General features: G+C 37.1%; 1 protein-coding gene across 1 annotated transcript; it reads right to left on the reverse strand.

Annotated features, from left to right (window-relative positions):
* Positions 1–2,356: 2,356 nt before the first annotated feature.
* LOC112701536 (uncharacterized) lies at positions 2,357–2,752 on the reverse strand. The gene has a single exon (XM_025752283.1). It carries the CDS (start codon positions 2,750–2,752, stop codon positions 2,357–2,359), a length of 396 nt encoding a protein of 131 aa, XP_025608068.1.
* Positions 2,753–18,486: the final 15,734 nt, after the last annotated feature.

The raw sequence follows: 18,486 nt of genomic DNA on the forward strand, positions 1-18,486 counted from the left end.
TTTACTATGAGTTTGTGTGTTTTTCTGTGATTTCAGGTATTTTCTGGCTAAAATTGAGGGTTCTGAGCAAAAATCTGATTCAGAGACTGAAAAGGACTACAGATGCTGTTGGATTCTGACCTCCCTGCACTCGAAGTGGATTTTCTGCAGCTACAGAAGCCCAATTGGCGCGCTCTCAACGGCGTTGGAAAGTAGACATCCTGGGCTTTCCAGCAATATATGATAGTCCATACTTTGCCCAAGATTTGATGGCCCAAACCGGCGTGGCAAATCAGCCTAAGAAATTCCAGCGTTAAACGCCGGAACTGACATAAAACTTGGAGTTAAACGCCCAAACTGGCATGAGAACTGGCGTTTAACTCCAGAAAAGGTCTCTACACGAAAATGCTTCATTGCTCAACCCAAGCACACACCAAGTGGGCCCGAAAGTGGATTTTTAAGTCATTTACTCATTTCTGTATACCCTAGGCTACTAGTTTACTATTAATAGGATCTTTTGACATTGTATCTGTACCTCATGACACTTTACAAGTTTCTTTGTGTACTTTCCACGGCATGAGTCTCTAAACCCCATGGTTGGGGGTGAGGAGCTCTGCTGTGTCTTGATGGATTAATGCAATTACTACTGTTTCTCATTCAATCATGCTTGCTTCCATTCTAAGATGATACTTGTTCTTAACCCGGATGAATGTGATGACCCGTGACAATTATCATCTTTCTCAACTATGAACGCGTGCCTGACAACCACCTCCGTTCTACCTTAGATTAAGTAGTTATCTCTTGGATTCTTTAATCGGAATCTTCGTGGTATAAGCTAGAACTGATGGCGGCATTCAAGAGAATCCGGAAGGTCTAAACCTTGTCTGTGGTATTCTGAGTAGGATTCAATGATTGAATGACTGTGACGAGCTTCAAACTCCTGAAGGCGGGGCGTTAGTGACAGACGCAAAAGAATCACTGGATTCTATTCCGGCCTGATTGAGAACCGACAGATGATTAGCCATGCTGTGACAGAGCATAGGAACATTTTCACTGAGAGGATGGGAGGTAGCCATTGACAACGGTGAAACCCTACATACAGCTTGCCATGGAAGGAGCCTTGCGTGCTTGAAGAAGAAGACAGTAGGAAAGCAGAGATTCAGAAGATGGAGCATCACCAAAACCTCAACCTATTCTCCATTACTGCAAAACAAGTAATTATTTCATGTTCTTTTGCTTTTCACAATCAATCCTGATAATTTCTGATATCTTGACTAAGATTTACAAGATAACCATAGCTTGCTTCAAGCCGACAATCTCCGTGGGATTGACCCTTGCTCACGCAAGGTATTACTTGGACGACCCAGTGCACTTGCTGGTTAGTTGTGCGGAGTTGCAAAAGTGTGATTGCAATTTCGTGCACCAAGGTGGCGGTTGCCGGTGAGTAACCGAAGACAATGGTGGTGGAGAATGAGAGAGGAGGGAAAGAGAGGTGATGGAGAAAGAAGAAAAAGGAATGAAGAAAGAAAAATAGGAGGGGGAGAAGAAGCAGGGCGCACAACTTTAAAACTGGCTTGCACAACCTGCGCGTGTGCGCGCAGTGCGCTGACGCACGAATAAAGAGATATCAAGGGACACGAGCGCGTCCTTGGCACGTTCGTGCAGGCACAGATGTGCCTCTGGCATAGAGTAGGCATAACTCTCTGGTTTTTTATACCAGAGTTGGTGTGAAGCTCAGGCGCGCAGACGCGCACACTGCGCTGATGCGTGCATGATGATGTTGGCGACCGGCGCGGACGTGCAAAGTGCGCGGATACGCCAGTGTGAGCACAGGCTGGGCACAAACATGGCACAACTCTCTGAATTTTGTATCAAAGGGATCAGGTCACACCATCGGCGCGCACGCGCGCAATGCGCTGGTGCGCAGGGGTTGACATAAGACGGGCAAGAAATGGGCACGAATCTTGGGTTTTTCACCCAAGGGTAGAAATGCGCCACCGGCACGAACGCGTGCAGTGCGCTGATGCGCCGGTACCCAAACTGCCTTTTTTCTTATCTTTTTTTTTTTGTTTTGGTAGGTGTTTTGGCTAGCATGCAAGAGAACACTTCACAAATTCATGTATCATTCAAAACATAGCATTCTCTCTATTCCAACAAATCATCCATAACAAAATGATGAAGTTTACTTAAACATCCTAGTTAACCAACAAAAATGACAACAACTAGAATTCCTATGCAATCAACAACATCAAGAAATCACAAAATTCTCAAAAATCCAAACAAAAAGCAAATGGTATATACAAGGAAGATCTTACCACGGGGGGTGCCTCCCACCAAGTACTTTTCTTTAACGTCCTTAAGTTGGACGGTCAGTCGCTCAAACTTCTCCTTCTTTAGGTGCATCCTCCAGTAGGAACACCTCTAGCTCCCTTGGGAGCTTGTCGCCATGGTACTTCTTCACTCTATGTTCGTTCACCTTGAAGGTTGCTTCACTTTTAGGATCAAACAACTCCACCACTCCATAAGGCATTATCTCTTTTACCTTGAAAGGTCCTTCCCATCTAGAACAGAGCTTGCCAGGCATGAAACGAAGCCTCGAATTGTAGAAGAGCACCTCATCACCCTCTTGGAAATCCTTTTTCCGGATGTGGTGGTCATGGAATGCTTTCGTTTTCTCCTTATAGATCCGGGCATTCTCATATGCCTCATTCCTCAAACATTCGAGCTCCTCTAGCTGTAATTTTCTGGATACTCCTCCTTGGGTCAAATCCATGTTGCATTGTTTTATCGTCCAGTAGGCTCTATGCTCAATTTCCACTGGAAGGTGACATGCCTTCCCATGGACAATCCGGAAGGGACTCATCCCTAATGGAGTCTTGTAGGCCGTCCTATACGCCCATAGTACATCTCCTAACCGGATGCTCCGATCCTTCCTTTGCGGATTCACTACTTTCTCCAAAATTCTTTTAATTTCCCGGTTGGACACTTCCGCTTGTCCGTTGGTTTGCGGATGATAAGCGGTGGCAACCTTATGCACCACTCCATAGCGCTTGAGCAATGCCTCTACCTTTCTGTTACAAAAGTGGGATCCTTGGTCGCTCACGATTGCTCGTGGCGACCCATAACGGCATACATTTTTATTCCTAATGAAAGAAATGACAGTATTGGCGTCGTCAAGGCAGGTAGGTATTGCTTCTACCCACTTTGACACGTAGTCAACCACTAACAGAATGTATAGATACCCACTTGAGTTAGAAAACGGTCCCATAAAGTCAATGCCCCATACATCAAAGATCTCACAAAACAACATAGGTTGTTGAGGTATTTCATCCCTTTGGGATGTGTTTCCCGACTTTTGACACTGATGGCAAGACATGCATAATCGGTTAGCATCCTTGAATAAGGTCGGCCACCAGAATCCACAATCCAACACCTTTTTTGCGGTCCTTTGTGGGCCAAAGTGGCCACCACACTCGGATGAATGACAAGCTTCAAGAATGGGTTGGATTTCGGACTCCGGGACACATCTTCGAATTACTTGGTCTACTCCCCTCTTCCACAAGTGAGGGTCATCCCAAATATAATATTTGAAATCACTCCTCAACTTATCCCTTTGGTGTTTGGAAAAATTGGGAGGGAAGAGCTTCGCAACCAAGTAGTTCGCCATTGGGACAAACCAAGGAAAATTACTCGACACAGCATGCAAACTATCCAATGAGAATGAGTCATTGATCGAAAATGGATCAGATTTTAAATTCTCAAAGCGGCTTAGATGATCCGCAACCAAGTTTTGACATCCACTCCGGTCCCTAATCTCAATGTCAAATTCTTTCAAAAGCAAGATCCAACGTATGAGCCTAGGTTTTGACTCATTCTTTGACAACAAGTATTTTAAAGCTGCATGATCCATGTATACCACTATCTTTGATCCTAGCAAATAAGATCTAAATTTATCTAAAGCATGAACAATATCAAGGAGTTCCTTTTCAGTAGTGGTATAGTTGGATTGTGTTGCATCAAGTGTTTTAGAAGAGTATGCAATGACATAAGGGAGTTTACCATCGCACTGTGCAAGCGCGGCACCTATAGCTTGGTTTGACGCATCGCACATTATCTAAAATGGCAACGTCTAGTTGGGGCCTCGCACAATCGGTGCTGTGGTAAGAGCTCTCCTTAACTCTTCATAAGCTTTGGCACATTTATCATCAAATTTAAAATCCACATCTTTTTGGAGTAGGCGCAACAATGGTAAAGCAATCTTGCTGAAATCTTTGATAAAGCGCCTATAAAATCCTGCATGTCCTAAAAATGAGCGGACCTCCCTCATAGATGAGGGGTGAGATAAAGTGGTGATAACATCGACCTTGGTCGGGTCTACAGAAATTCCTTCATAAGACACTACATGTCCTAACACTATACCTTATCTTACCATAAAGTGGCATTTTTCAAAATTTAAGACAAGGTTGGTGTCAACACATCTAGCTAAGACCTTGGCCAAGTTCTCCAAGCAATAATCAAAAGAAGTTCCATAAACACTGAAGTCGTCCATAAAGACTTCCAGATAATTTTCCATTAGATCAGAAAAGACACTAGTCATGCACCGCTGAAAAGTAGCGGGTGCATTACATAGTCCAAACGGCATCCTTTTGTAGGCAAAGGTGCCAAAAGGGTAAGTAAATATGGTCTTTTCCTGATCCTCAGGAGCAATGTGAATCTGGAAGTAAACAGTGAATCCATCAAGAAAACAATAATGGGATTTACCTACCAAACAGTCCAGCATCTGATCAATAAAGGGCAAAGGGTAGTGATCCTTTCTTGTAGCGGCGTTTAACCTCCTATAGTCGATGCACACTCGCCATGCATTTTGTACTCTCTTGGGGACCACTCCACCATCATCCTTTGTGACCGCAGTGATGCCTGATTTCTTTGGAACAACCTGAACCGGGCTTACCCACTCACTGTCAGAAATTGGGTATATGATACCCACATCAAGTAGCCTAGTAACCTCTTTCTTTACCACATCAAGGATGGTTGGATTGAGTCTTCTTTGCGGTTGTCTAACCGGCCTAGCTCCTTCTTAGAGAAATATATGGTGCATGTATTTGTGAGGGTCAATCCCCATAATATCGGCTAGGCTCCAACCAATCGCTTTCTTATACTTTCTAAGAACATCTAGGAGCTTCTCTTCTTCCTCACTAGAGAGCTCACTAGCAATAATGACTGGAAACGTTTCGTTATCCTCTAAGAAAGCATATTTCAAATGAGATGGAAGAGGCTTCAATTCACTCTTTGCCTCAAGTTGAGGTTCTTTTTCATCAAGCTCACGAGCTTCATCCTTGACAACTTCCTCATGTTCATCCTCTTCGTCATTCGTCTCTTCAATGGCTTGGTAGCACAACTTGTTATGGTCTTCCTCTTGCACTTCCGCTACCACTTCATCAATTACATCACATCGGAGAACGGAATGCTCTTCGAGAGGATGTTTCATGGCTTCTTCCAAATTGAACTTGATAGTCTTGTCTCCAACCTCGAAGGAATATGTACCGGTGAAGGCATCTAACTTGAATTTAGAGGTTTTAAGGAAAGGTCTACCAAGTAGAACGGAGGATGAGCTTCTATTCTCTGTTGGGGGCATTTCAAGGATATAAAAGTCAACCGGAAAGATCAAGTCCTTGATTCCCACAAGTACATCTTCGGCTATTCCTGTTACCGTGATCACACTTTTATCAGCCAAGCCAAATCTCGCCGCCGACCTCTTCAATGGAGCTAAATTCAACCGCACAAAAGTAGAAAGCGGTATGATGCTTACACAAGCCCCCTAGATCACACATACAATCATGAAAAGTGTGTCCACCAATACAACAAGATACCAAACAAGGCCCAGGATCACCATATTTCTTTGGTATGGGTTCCATCAAAGAAGAGATTGAACTTCCCAAGGATAATGTCTCTAATTCCCCTATCCTATCCTTTTGTGTACACAAGTCTTTCAACAATTTTGCATACTTTGGAATTTGTTGAATAGCATCAAGAAGTGGTATGGTTACCTCAACCTTTTTGAACACTTGAAGCATGTTCATGTCGAATTCCGGCGTCTTCTTTGCTTTCTTCACCATGGAAGGGAATGGAATTGGGATGGACTCATCCACTAGAGCTTTCCTCTTGGGTTCCTTGAGGTTTACTTCTTCCTCTTCATGCCTCTTGCCTACTTCCTCCTCTTCATGTGGAGCTTCAACAACTGCTTCTTCCTCATGAATATTTTCCAATATCCTTGGAGGTATCTCCTCCAATGTAGTTCCCGACCGTAGAATGATGGCGTTGAGACCGCCCTTTGTATTTGGTTGGGGTTGGGATGGAAGGTTAGAAGAACTTGAGGGTTGATTGATATTGTTGGAAGAGGACATGGACATCTTTGATATCATTTCGGCAAGATTGGCTAGTTGAGCATTCATAGCCTCAAATTGAGTCTTATAGCTTTCATCTCTTTTATCCAAAGCGGCTTTAAGCTCTTCAATTTAGTTGGTGGGAGGTGGAGAGGTGTGGTTGGATTGTTGTCTATGGTGTGGTGCTTGGTACTTGGTGTAGTTGTTTTGGTTTTGGTTGTGGTGGTTTTGGTTGGCTTGGTAATTGTTATTGTGGTGAGAAGAAGAGTTGTTCCATCTTTGGATTTGGTTGTTCTCTTGTGCATTGTCTCTCCACCCTTGGTATTAATTACTACCATGAGAGTAGTGGTTTTGGCTTTGAGAGGGATAGGTGGACGATTGTTGTAATTCACATCGGCCACTACAAGGGCATGCTCCTCTTGAATTTGATGGCATTGATCGGTGTAATGAGTGGTGCTAGAGCACAAACCACAAATCCTAGGAGGGCCTTCAAGTTGGGCAATGGGAGGTGGGGCTTGGATAGCTTGGATGGAGTAGAACTCCTTTTGATCCTTTTGTATTTGGGTGAGAATAGTGGTCATATCCCCAAGTGCTTTGGTTAGGCTTGCTTTGGAGGGGGACGGTTCTACCACACCCTTGAGAGGGTTACTTCTCACTCTTGTGCGTTACGTACCTTCGGCAACATCCTCTATCAAACTCCAAGCTTCTCCCTCCGTCTTGTTTTTCAAAAGGGAACCACCGCTAGAAGCGGTGAGAAACCTTCTATCTTCCACACAAAGACCTCCGGTGAAGTAGCTAATGAGCAAGTGAGTGTTCATTCCATGGTGTGGACAAGACTCTAGTAACCTCTTGAATCTAGACCAATACTCATACAAACTCTCTTGATCTCTTTGCATTATGCCCAAAATCTCTTTCTGGATGTAGTCGGTCTTCTCTGGTGGAAAGAACTTGTTTAAGAACTCTCTTATCAAGAAATCCCAAATGGTAGCAATCTCATCTGGTAGCGAATAGAACAATGTCTTTGCTTGCGCCTCAAGGGAGAAAGGAAAAGCAAAGACCATGATAGCCACTTCATCGGCTCCATGCCTTCTAGTAGTAGAACAAGTAACTTGAAAATCCTTTAGATGTCGGATGGGGTCTTGACCCGGTAACCCATGATACTTAGGTAGTAGATTTATCAAGCTACTCTTTAATTCAAAGTTCGGATCAAGGTTGGGAAACCTCGCTTGTAATGGTTGCAGCACAATATCCGGAGCTCCTTGTTCATGTAAAGTGATCCGGCGTGGCTCCGCCATGTGTGGTTCACCTGTAGAATGCAAAGATGTATCAGTAATGTCAATAGAAGAATAGGAAGTAGAGGACTCCAAGTCACTCTCGGTACCGTCTAGTGATTCGGTATGTTCCTCAAGGGGGACCGAAGTACTAGGCGTGTAATCCAACCGTCGTCAAGCTTGCCAAGTGTGTAACAAATTCCTTTCAATTTTAGGATCAAAATTGGCTAAGCTAGAATTCGGTTGGGACCAAATCATCACACATGAGAGTCATAGCACAAAAATAAAAGAAGCTAAACTATAACTAAGTATTGAAAACAAACAAAACAAACAAGCTATCTACACTATTCACATATTCACACATCCAATGTTAAGGCATATGTTGCAACCATTCCCCGACAATGGCGCCAAAAATTTGATGTGCACACGGGAACCGTATTGGAAGAGATTCTCTCAATGAAAGTTGCATTGCAAGTATAGCTCTACCAACAACAATTCTCACGGATCAAATTTAGAATGGAATTGGTTGTCACAAGCTCAACCCCAATGAAAATAACCGAAGTATTTAAACCTCGGGTCATCTCACGAAGAATGGGCAAACTTGTGCTTCAACATTGGTTAGAAATCTGGGGTTGTGATTCATTGACAAGAAAATAAATTGAGAATCTTAACAAACAAGCAATTGAAAATATAAAGAACTAATCCAAACAATGAGCAAGATGTGAATGATTTAAAACTAAGGAAACAATATTCAATCTAATTCTACTCTTAACTAAACAATAGCTACAATTAAGCAAGACAATTGAGAAATTGGTTTTCAAATATGAATGATAAAAGCAACTCTTGGTTAGGCATGGGAATTGGGGTCACTATCCTTGTCTAACAACCATATCTTGACAATTATGAGGAGCCAAACTCATTAAGTCTACTTCCAAACTTGAAATACGTCAAATGGTTTGGTCAACATCAACCCATAAGGCCTCACCTCACTACTAATTAACCTAGTAGTAGGATAGTGTTAATGAGTATCAAATTGACCACTAAGGACTCTCAAATCATCAAATCCATTAGACCCAATGACTCAAGTTTACCCAATTCCTTTGGCCTAAGCCAAGAGTAAAAAGAACTACTCCATAATCAAAGTAAACAATTCATCAAACACTTGGTAAGCATTAACAAAAGACATGTTCAACTTGCAATTAAATCGAAATTAACAATTACCCACTAACAATTATCAACTTACAATAGCTCAAGCAACACAATGTAGCATAAAAATCATCAATCAAACATCAACAAGTCAAGATTCACAACATTCATGAATTGGGTATAAAGTAACAATTGACAAAATTTATAAACTAACACAAGATATGAGTGAAAATATACTAAGAAATTCAAATTAAGCAACCAAAGGTAGCAATTAACAAAACCCAATTCAGAATTGACAAGGGAAATCAAATCAAAGCTAGATCTAGAGAAGAACAAGGGTTTCTTCCTCTAGAGAACAAAGAACCTAAGAAAAACTAGAAAAATTGTGTCTTAGTGCAAAATGATTGATCCCTCCCTTTTTCTTTAGCATCCTTGGGTCTTTTCCATGCAGAAGCAGCCTGAATTTTGGCCCATTGAGCCTCAAAAATCGCCAGGCACGATTTCTTTTAATGAGGTCACGTACAGCTTCCCGCGCATGCGCGCCATGCGTGCGCTCGCACTGATTACTTCTGAGATCCACACTAGCGCGCCAGTTGCACGTGCGCGTCGGTAGAAATTCTTTGGCCTGTGCGGATGCGTCCATCCTTGCGCGCTGCTTCCAGCTATCCTCATCCACGCGTGCACGTGATTTGCATGTGAGCGCCGATGCTGCAATTTCCAAAATCCAATTCTTCATGTTCCTTCCTCTAGTGCATGCTTTCCTTCTCCCTTCTTGGCCATTCCTACCATACTAATTCTGAAATCACTCAAACAAATACGTCACGGTATCGAATGACAATAAAGAGAATCAAAATATAGCAATTCTAAGGTAAAAACAAGCATGTTTTCTACAATGGAGCAATATTGGGAAGTGAACACAAAACCATGCATTTCTTGTGAATAAGTGTGAGAAATATTGATAAAACCCCCAAAATAAGCACAAGATAAACCACAAAATCGGGGTTTATCATGAATCCTTTGGCAACAAGCCTGGCCTTGTGCCTTTCAATAGTGCCATCAGAATGGAATTTGTTTCGGAACACCCACTTCCAATCAGTTGGAAATTTTTCTGCTGGCAAATAAGTGAGTTCCCAAGTTTGGTTCTGCTCAAGAGCATCTAGCTCATCTTTTATAGCACTTCTCAAGTACTTTTGAGTTACAATATCCGTATAGTATTTTGGCTCAGGTGTATTTGTGATGGCTAGAGAGAGGTGTTTGAAATTGTCACTCAAATTGAAAAGAGGCACATGTAATGGATATCTGGGATGAGTAGCTAGAGCAGCAACTGATTATGCAATGATAATTTGCTAAATATGCAGAAGCATGCCTGGTTCGAGTGGATCTTCTAAGAACTGGGTTAGAAATTTTTATTGTGACATTAGCATTATCTTGAGTGTTTGAGGAAGATGCAGATGAAGATGAAGATGTATGATAATTATCATTATTTTGAGTGTTTGAGGAAGATGCAGATGGAGATGCATGATTGATACAATGATATGAAATGCTAAAGTCAGAATCATTTATTTCAAGTCCTAATTATTGAGGATTCTCAGGTGAATCTATGCTATCAGTCCCAAAATATGTATGTTTCTAAATATGAGGTGCAGATATATGAGTAATTTGTTGATAATTTGGTGATGAATGATGGCTGTAATTAAATAAATCTCCGGATCTATGAGAATTGTTTGTGTGATTTTAGTTCTTGTCAATGAAAGGGAAATGATTTTCATAAAAAATAATATTTTTTGAAAGAAATATTTTTCTCGATGGCAATTCTAATAAAAGATAGCCCTTAGTTCTTGCTTAATAACCTAGAAAACAACATTTTGAAACTCTAGCAAATAGCATACTTCTCCTTGAAGTTAGAGTACTTGCATAACAAGACAACCAAAGATTTTCATACGTGAAATATCAGGTAATTTTGAATGAAGAACTTTATATGAAAAAGCATTTTTGAGAATAGTACTAGAAAATGGTTGATGAGGTGTACTGTATGCTTAACAACATAGCTCCAAAAATACTTTAGAATGTTTGAATGAAACATAATGCTGTGGCTAATTTGTAATATATGTTGATGTTTTTGTTCTACAATTCTATTTTATTGAGGTGTCTCAACACAAAAAGTTTGATGTTCAATTTCATTAAAATTGTAAAAAGAAAGAATCTTAAATTCTAGTTCATTATCTTATCTGATAGTCTTAACAGATTTTTCAAATTGGGTTTTAACCAGTTGAACGAAAGATTTAATCAAGTTTGATGTTTCAGCCTTATATTTCATTAGAAAAATTCATGTGAATCTACTTTTATCATCAACAACCGCTAAAAAATATTTATGACCATTAGTAAATGGAGTTTCCAAAGTCCCCCAAATATCTATATGAAGCAAATCAAAACAATTGGTCGCCTTACTAGAACTTAAAGGAATTTGGAGCTTCTTTTGCTTGCAAAAATGACAAGCATCACAAGGGATTTTATTGAAATTCAAATCACAATTTGTATTTTGTAAGATTGTATTTTTGTTTCATTACAGCAAGCCTATCCTCTAGTATATGACCTAATCTAATATGCAATTTTTGTTTCATTACAGCAAGCCTATCCTCTGGTATATGACCTAATCTAGTATGTAAAATGTGTGTAAAATCTATGGTATTGATGGTATTGAAGCTAATAACAGAATTTATTGAAGATGAAGATAAAAATGCATGTTGTGTTGAGATATCCAATGCATAAATCCCCTCTGCTGCTATAGCTACTCCAATCCTTGTCTTTGATGAATCTTATATCTCACACATTGTGTCAGTTATTTCCAATTTGTATTTTAAATTTGATGTAAGTGATGAAACAGAAATAAGTTTATAGTTAAAGCTGGGTATGTATAATGTGTTGGTAAGATAGAGTAAATTAGAAAATCTAACAGTTCCTATGATGTTGCTTGTGGTGTAGGAGCCATTTGGAAGCTTAACTATAATTGTGGTAATATGATAGTAAGTGTCAAAGTCTTGAAAATAATATGATACATGGTCAGTGGCTCCTGTATTAATGATTCAAGACTTTGACTTTTCTGTTTCATCGCCACTTCTCTCAGCCAAAACATGTGACTTAAAATGTAATAGCTTAATTACTCGGTTACCTCTCATTGCTGGAGTTTGGCCAACTATTTGGTTGGTGCTGTGGATGGGCTATAACTCCTTGTGCTGAAGGGCTAGTAAAGCAATCTTCTGATTTTGAGTGAATTCCAAGCATTCTTGTCACTCCTTTGCTGCTTCTAATATACACTGTCTTCATCAACATTATCATCAGTGGCTACATAATTGAATGTTACAACACCACCACTATTATATCTCTCCTTCAGATGTGGTGGCAAACCATGTTTTCTATAGCAAACATCTATTGTGTGGCCAAGCTTCCCACAATATGTGCAGACAATTTTTTCTCTACCTGATCCTTTGCTTCTATATGTTCTGCTTTTTCGTCTGCCTTGTCGATTAACAGTAGCAATATCACTCTTAGTAAAATCTGATTTTTTATTGGAGGTTGTTTCTTCTTGAGATTTGGGTTGTGCAATGTTGAGAAGTATCTGAGATTATTCTCCATGAAAGCCAAGTTGCCTTTCTTGCTATGTAAGTAAGACAAAAGTAGAATCAAGATTGGGTAGTGGTTCTGTCATCATAACCTGTGAACGTATAGTTGAGAATTGATCATTTAAATCTTCGTAGAAATTTCACCACATATCTCTCAGATCTATATGCTCGAATAATTCCAAGACCACAGGAGCATTTTGGAGTGCATTCTCAAATAGGTACTGGCTACAAACTCTCTAATTCCTCCCATAACGATCTGAATTTCGTGAAATAAGTAGTAACAAAAAGTTCTCCCTACTTGGTAGCATACAATTCTTCCTTCATTTCATCTATTCTGAACCTGTCACCATGGTAGTATCTTCTTCGCAACTCACTCCAGATTTCATAAGCTAGATTATTCTACATTATACTTCGTGAAATATCTAGACTTAGAAACAAGTTAATCCAACCTACAGCATAAGTGTTGCAACATTTTGATTGCCTAAACAGAAAATTAGATTCAAGTGGTTTCTTAATCATTCCATCAACAAAGTCAAATTTGTTTTTAAATTGTAGAGCTAAAGTCAATTCTCTACTCCAGTCACCATAATTTGAGCCATTAATAACTATAGGAGTTATATGAATAACAGAATTTTTAGACTGATGAATGAAGTAAGAACTAGTCTGATCAGTGCTTGGGTTTAAGGTTCTATTGTTGCGTGCGTCCAAATTAAGCTCAAATTTGATTGAGAATATCAGCTACAGATTTGGTACTAAAAGTGCCTGGACTTATTCTCAATTCTGGGTTGTTAGCATCCATGTTTCAGGATTTACAGATTTGAGAGCCAATCTACGAGCGACCCAAAAAAAATTGAAAATCACGTCTCCGATCTTCGATCTTCGAGCACTCTCATCACGTACCACCTTGATCCATGCTTACCGCACTATGAAAAAAGTGAGCTTTGAGAGTGTTTCTTTATGTGTCCTCATAGAGCTGAGAAAGAGATGAACGAGAGAAGAAGAAAGAATTTGATAAAAGGTAACAATTGAATAAATAAACCTCAAAGAATATACAAGCTAGAATGTCCTATTACAATGTATAATTATTTTTGTTTTCACTTTTAACAAATTCATTCAAAAATAATCAATTACAGCTATAATCCTATAATTACAAATCTATTCTCTAACAATATCAAATTTGTTACAAATAAATTAACTATAAATGTACACTTAATAACTAATAGTAATTAATAGCAGAATTAGTTATGTGATAAAAACTATACGATGGTGGACTCCAAAGCAGCACCTACTCTCATCTCTTATCTTCCCTCAAACACATATCCTGATATCCCTTTTAGCCACTAATACTATTTTTAGATATATTAAAATTAATTTATTGAACATTTATCCAACTTATTATAAACAATAATTTTTTAATTTAAATAAAATAAGGTTTAATTAGCTAATAGTAATTAATTGAGAAATTATTTTTAAAAAAATAAAAAAGTTTTTAATATATTTATTAAAAAATTTTAAAAAGTTTTACTGATAATAATCTAAATATATATTTTTAAAATGCATGTTAGCTATATAAAACAAAACAATGTCATGCACCTAGTACGCTGGCGAACTTCTACCTAATTTCAGGTATGAAATTATTGTCTTAATTATAGAGAATGCGAAAAATATTTAAAAGTTTACTTTTTATGAATTAATAACATAAAATATTTTATAAAATTGGTAAACATATCCTTTTTTTATTAGCATTCATATAATAGATATAAAAATATTTTTTTTGTTGATATATTAACACATAATTAAATATATGTGTATTTTTTATATTGATATATTTTATATTTTTGTAATAAAAAAGAATGAGAGAGTAGAATAAGATAATATTTTTCCTGTTAAGAAAAGAATTGTATTTAGTTAGGAGTGTCTTTAATTACAAACCATCCTATACATCTATTTGTAAGTTGATGAGTAAATAATAATAATAATAATAATAATAATAATAATAATAATAATAATTTAATATTTAAATCATCATCATCATCATCATTATCATTATCATCATCATCATCTCTTTGTCCATGATACATGTCTTCAACATTTTGTGATCTCGATCCTACGTAATTACTTATATTGGGGAACCATAACAATTGACATGCATTATATAAGAGGTGGTGAAATTTGTCTTTAAATATTAATAATTCGAAAAAATTAAATAATTTAATATTTTTAATTAAATAAAAATATTATTTACATATTAAAATTAATTATTAAAATCAATCATTATATATTTATAAATATATTATTTAATTTATTTTTAATATATATTTTATATTTTAATATATATTTTATGTATTAATAATTAATTTTAAAGACTAATTTTAGTATATATATAATATTATAATTATTAATCAAATTATTATTTAATAATTTTTAATTATTAATTTTACATAAAAATAATTACATATAAATTTTTATTATAAAAAATCTCTAAATTTTATATTTTTTAAGAAAAACAATTTTATGTGTGATATTAAAGATTGCAAATGGGCATGATTGTCCCACTTCGCGATCTAATTTGCGTAAAAGGTGGTCAGACCAAAATTTTATTTCGATTCACTTTTTGGTAGATTATTTAGTGGGTTAATTGGTCATAAAAAATTTTTTATTTTAAAAAATTTGAAGAAAAATATCATTGCAAATCAATTAAAATAAAAAAATAAAATACGTACAATGATTTTGACATGTCCATTTGGACTTTTTCATTTTTTATACTAAAAATAACTAATAAAGAATTCGAGAAAATAAAATAATTGTTTTTATACTATTAAAAGAAAGTGCACATAAAATGTGGTACTAAAATTAACCCACGTTAAAAAATTCCACCAAATAATCTCATCTTATAATTAATGTAAACTCATATTTTGGTAAATCATGCACTCAATTCCCTTAACAGTATTATTAACACTCACAAATCATATAAAAATAAACCATATACAACTTGGCGGTGGTCTTTTAAACGTATGTATAAGATAACATGACCGTGGTGTATTAGCCGGCGGCCATTGAGCATACTTTGGAACTGCGTCATTCTCAATTCTCATCAACCTAACACACGACAATATTATCATTTCCCCTTATCTAAAGATAATTATATTATATCCTGTCTCTTCCTAGAAAGAAAAAAAAACCTAGAAATCTTGGATTATTTATTAGAATAAAATAAAATAAATATAATATTATAAGATTCTCTTACAACAAAATTGAATGCATTTGTATCATATTTTAACTTTATATAAATCGTGATTTAAAACCACAAATTAAAAAATATATAAATTATGGTTTATAACTACGATTTATTGTCTAAACAAAAAATATATTATAAATCTTATATATTAGTTTTAAACTGTGATTTATGAATAAGCGAAACAAATACATAAAAATGTAGTTCACAAATACAACAAAATAGAATATTCTTATAAATTTGGCTCTAAATTATGATTTGTGACTTGTGAGTAAAATGAAAAACATTTTTTCTAATATAATTTAGTACAAGTTATTATCGAAAATATTATTGTTACTAATAGTCTTACTAATAGCCAATGCGTTAGTAACTATAAAGTACGAGAAACTGTTGATAAAGAATAAAGAAAGGAAGATAGAAAACGAAAGAGAATGAAGGACTTAGTGAGTGATTATAGATTTATATTCAACAACAACTTAGAGATTTTTACGTACATGGTATTTATGCACAGTTTTTAGACATGATGAGTTAGAAAGTTAGTTGCAACAAGTACAATAAGTCTCTAACAATAAATTTTTACACTCTTCTAATCTCTAACTGCTTTTTAGCTTTTAAATACTTTACTAAGTCAACATCTTATACAATTCTTTCATGCTTTTCTAACTGTACTTATATCAACCTTGCTGTTTCATGGGTTTGCTACTTTGGTTTCTTTCAGCTACCCTAAGTTTGGCTATGAGCTGCAAAAAATGTGGTGTTGAGAATGGCTTAGTCAGTGTGTCAGCAATTTGATCTTGAGCTGGGATATGTTGGATGATGATCTTCTTTTGGGTGATATAATCTCTGACAAAATGGAGATTCAACTCAAAGTGCTTGGTTTTGTTGTGTAACACGGGATTAGCAGCTAGTAGTACTGCATTCTGGCTATCACAATAAAGACTTGGTATGACTGTACATACAACATGCATTTTAGTAAGAAAATCCATAAAATTTATGTGAGTCCCGCAGCAAGGCCTCTATATTCTACCTCTATAGAATTCCTAGAGACTGTTATTTGTTTTCGGCTGGACCAAGAGACAAGATTTGGTCCTAGGTACACACAAAATTCACTTGTTGATTTCCTATCATCCACGTCACTTCCCCAGTTCGAGTCACAAAACCCGTAAAGTCTGCAATCTTTTGACTTTTGGAAGCGAAGACCATGGTGAATTGTTCCAGCAAGATAGCATAAAATTTGCTTCACTGCCTTCCAATGACTTTCAAGAGGACAATGCATGAACTAATAGACCTTATTGATGACATAAGAGATATCAGGGCGTGTGATTGTAGCATACTGGAGCCCACCAACAAGGGATCAATATAAGGCTGGCTTGGAGAAGGGTTCTCCTCCATCGGCTGACAGCTTCAGACCAGAGGTCATGGGAGTAGGCATAGGTTTTGCATTGGACATTTCAGATTTGTGGAGAAGGTCTGTGACATATTTGGTTTGTGAGAGGTGAATTTTTGCATCATCGTGTCTCACCACTTCAATGCCCAGAAAGTAGCTTGATAAACCACTATTTTATGGTTTATATTGTGTTTAATTAAGTGGTTTTTATCAAATTCCTGCCCACTTATTCATATGATTTGCATGAATTTACAATTCCTTCCCAAAATTTTTCTATGATTGAAAACTTGCTTTCTAAAGATCTTTTAATTATATATTTTTATTCTCCTTTATACCATTCGATGTCGTGATCTGTGTGTTAAGTGTTTTAGGCTTCATAAGGCAGGAATGGCTTAGAGAATGGAGAGGAAGCTTGCAAAAAGGGAAGGAGCACAAGAAATAAAGGAGACAACCAGCGGACAGCGACGCGCACGCATGGCTAACGCGTGCGCGTGATTTGGACAAAATCACAGCGACGCGTACGCACTGCTTGACGCATACGCGTGGATTGGAGTTTGCGCAAACGACGCGAGCGCGTGCCTGACGCGCACGCGTGGAGAGGAAAATCGTTGAATGACGCGTACGCATGACCGACGCGTACGCGTGACATGTGCGAGCTGCAGAAATTACAGAATACGCTGGAGACAGTTTCGGGCTGCATTTTGACCCAAAGTTTGGCCCAAAAACACAAATTAAAGTCAGGGAACATGCAGAGACTCAACATACGATGATACAACATACATTCGTACATAGTTTTAGGATCTAGATGTAGTTTTTAGAGAGAGAGAGGTTCTCCCCTCTCTCTTAGGATTACGATTAGGATTTATCTTATTGGGATTATTTCTTTATCACAGGTTCAAATGTTCTTTTTATTTATTTTCTCTTTTATTTGTTTATGAATTTTTCCATGTTGGATTTGATATCTTTATCTAATATAAATTGAGGTATTTCAGACATATGATTTTGATTTAGTTTTCTACATTCTTGGCTTTTCTTGATTGATTGGTAACTCTTGAGTTATCAAACTCAGCAGTTGATTAATATTTGAAGTTTGATGGTTGATTTGGATCCCTCTAAAGCTAGTCTTTCCTTAGGAGTTGACTAGGACTTGAGGAATCAAATTAATTGGTCCACTTGACTTTTCTTTATTTAGTAAGGGTTAACTAAGTGGGAGCAACGGACAATACCCATCACACCTGATAAGGATAACTAGGATAGGACTTATAATTTTCAAACCTTGCCAAGAGTTTTATTAGCTATTGATTTATTAATTTCTGCAATTTATTTCTCTTGTTCAAACCTTTTCAAAACCCAAAAATACTATTTTCCATAACCAATAATAAATCATACTTCCCTGCAATTCCTTGAGAAGACGACCCAAGGTTTGAATACTTCGGTTTATAAATTTTATTAGGTTTGTTACTTG

Source organism: Arachis hypogaea, chromosome 7, assembly GCF_003086295.3.
Source record: "Arachis hypogaea cultivar Tifrunner chromosome 7, arahy.Tifrunner.gnm2.J5K5, whole genome shotgun sequence".
Classification (NCBI taxonomy): Eukaryota; Viridiplantae; Streptophyta; class Magnoliopsida; order Fabales; family Fabaceae; genus Arachis; species Arachis hypogaea.

Coding starts and splice junctions, on each gene's coding strand:
- LOC112701536 (XM_025752283.1), bottom strand. CDS start 2,752: ATGGATTTGACCCAAGGAGGAGTATCCAGAAAATTACAGCTAGAGGAG.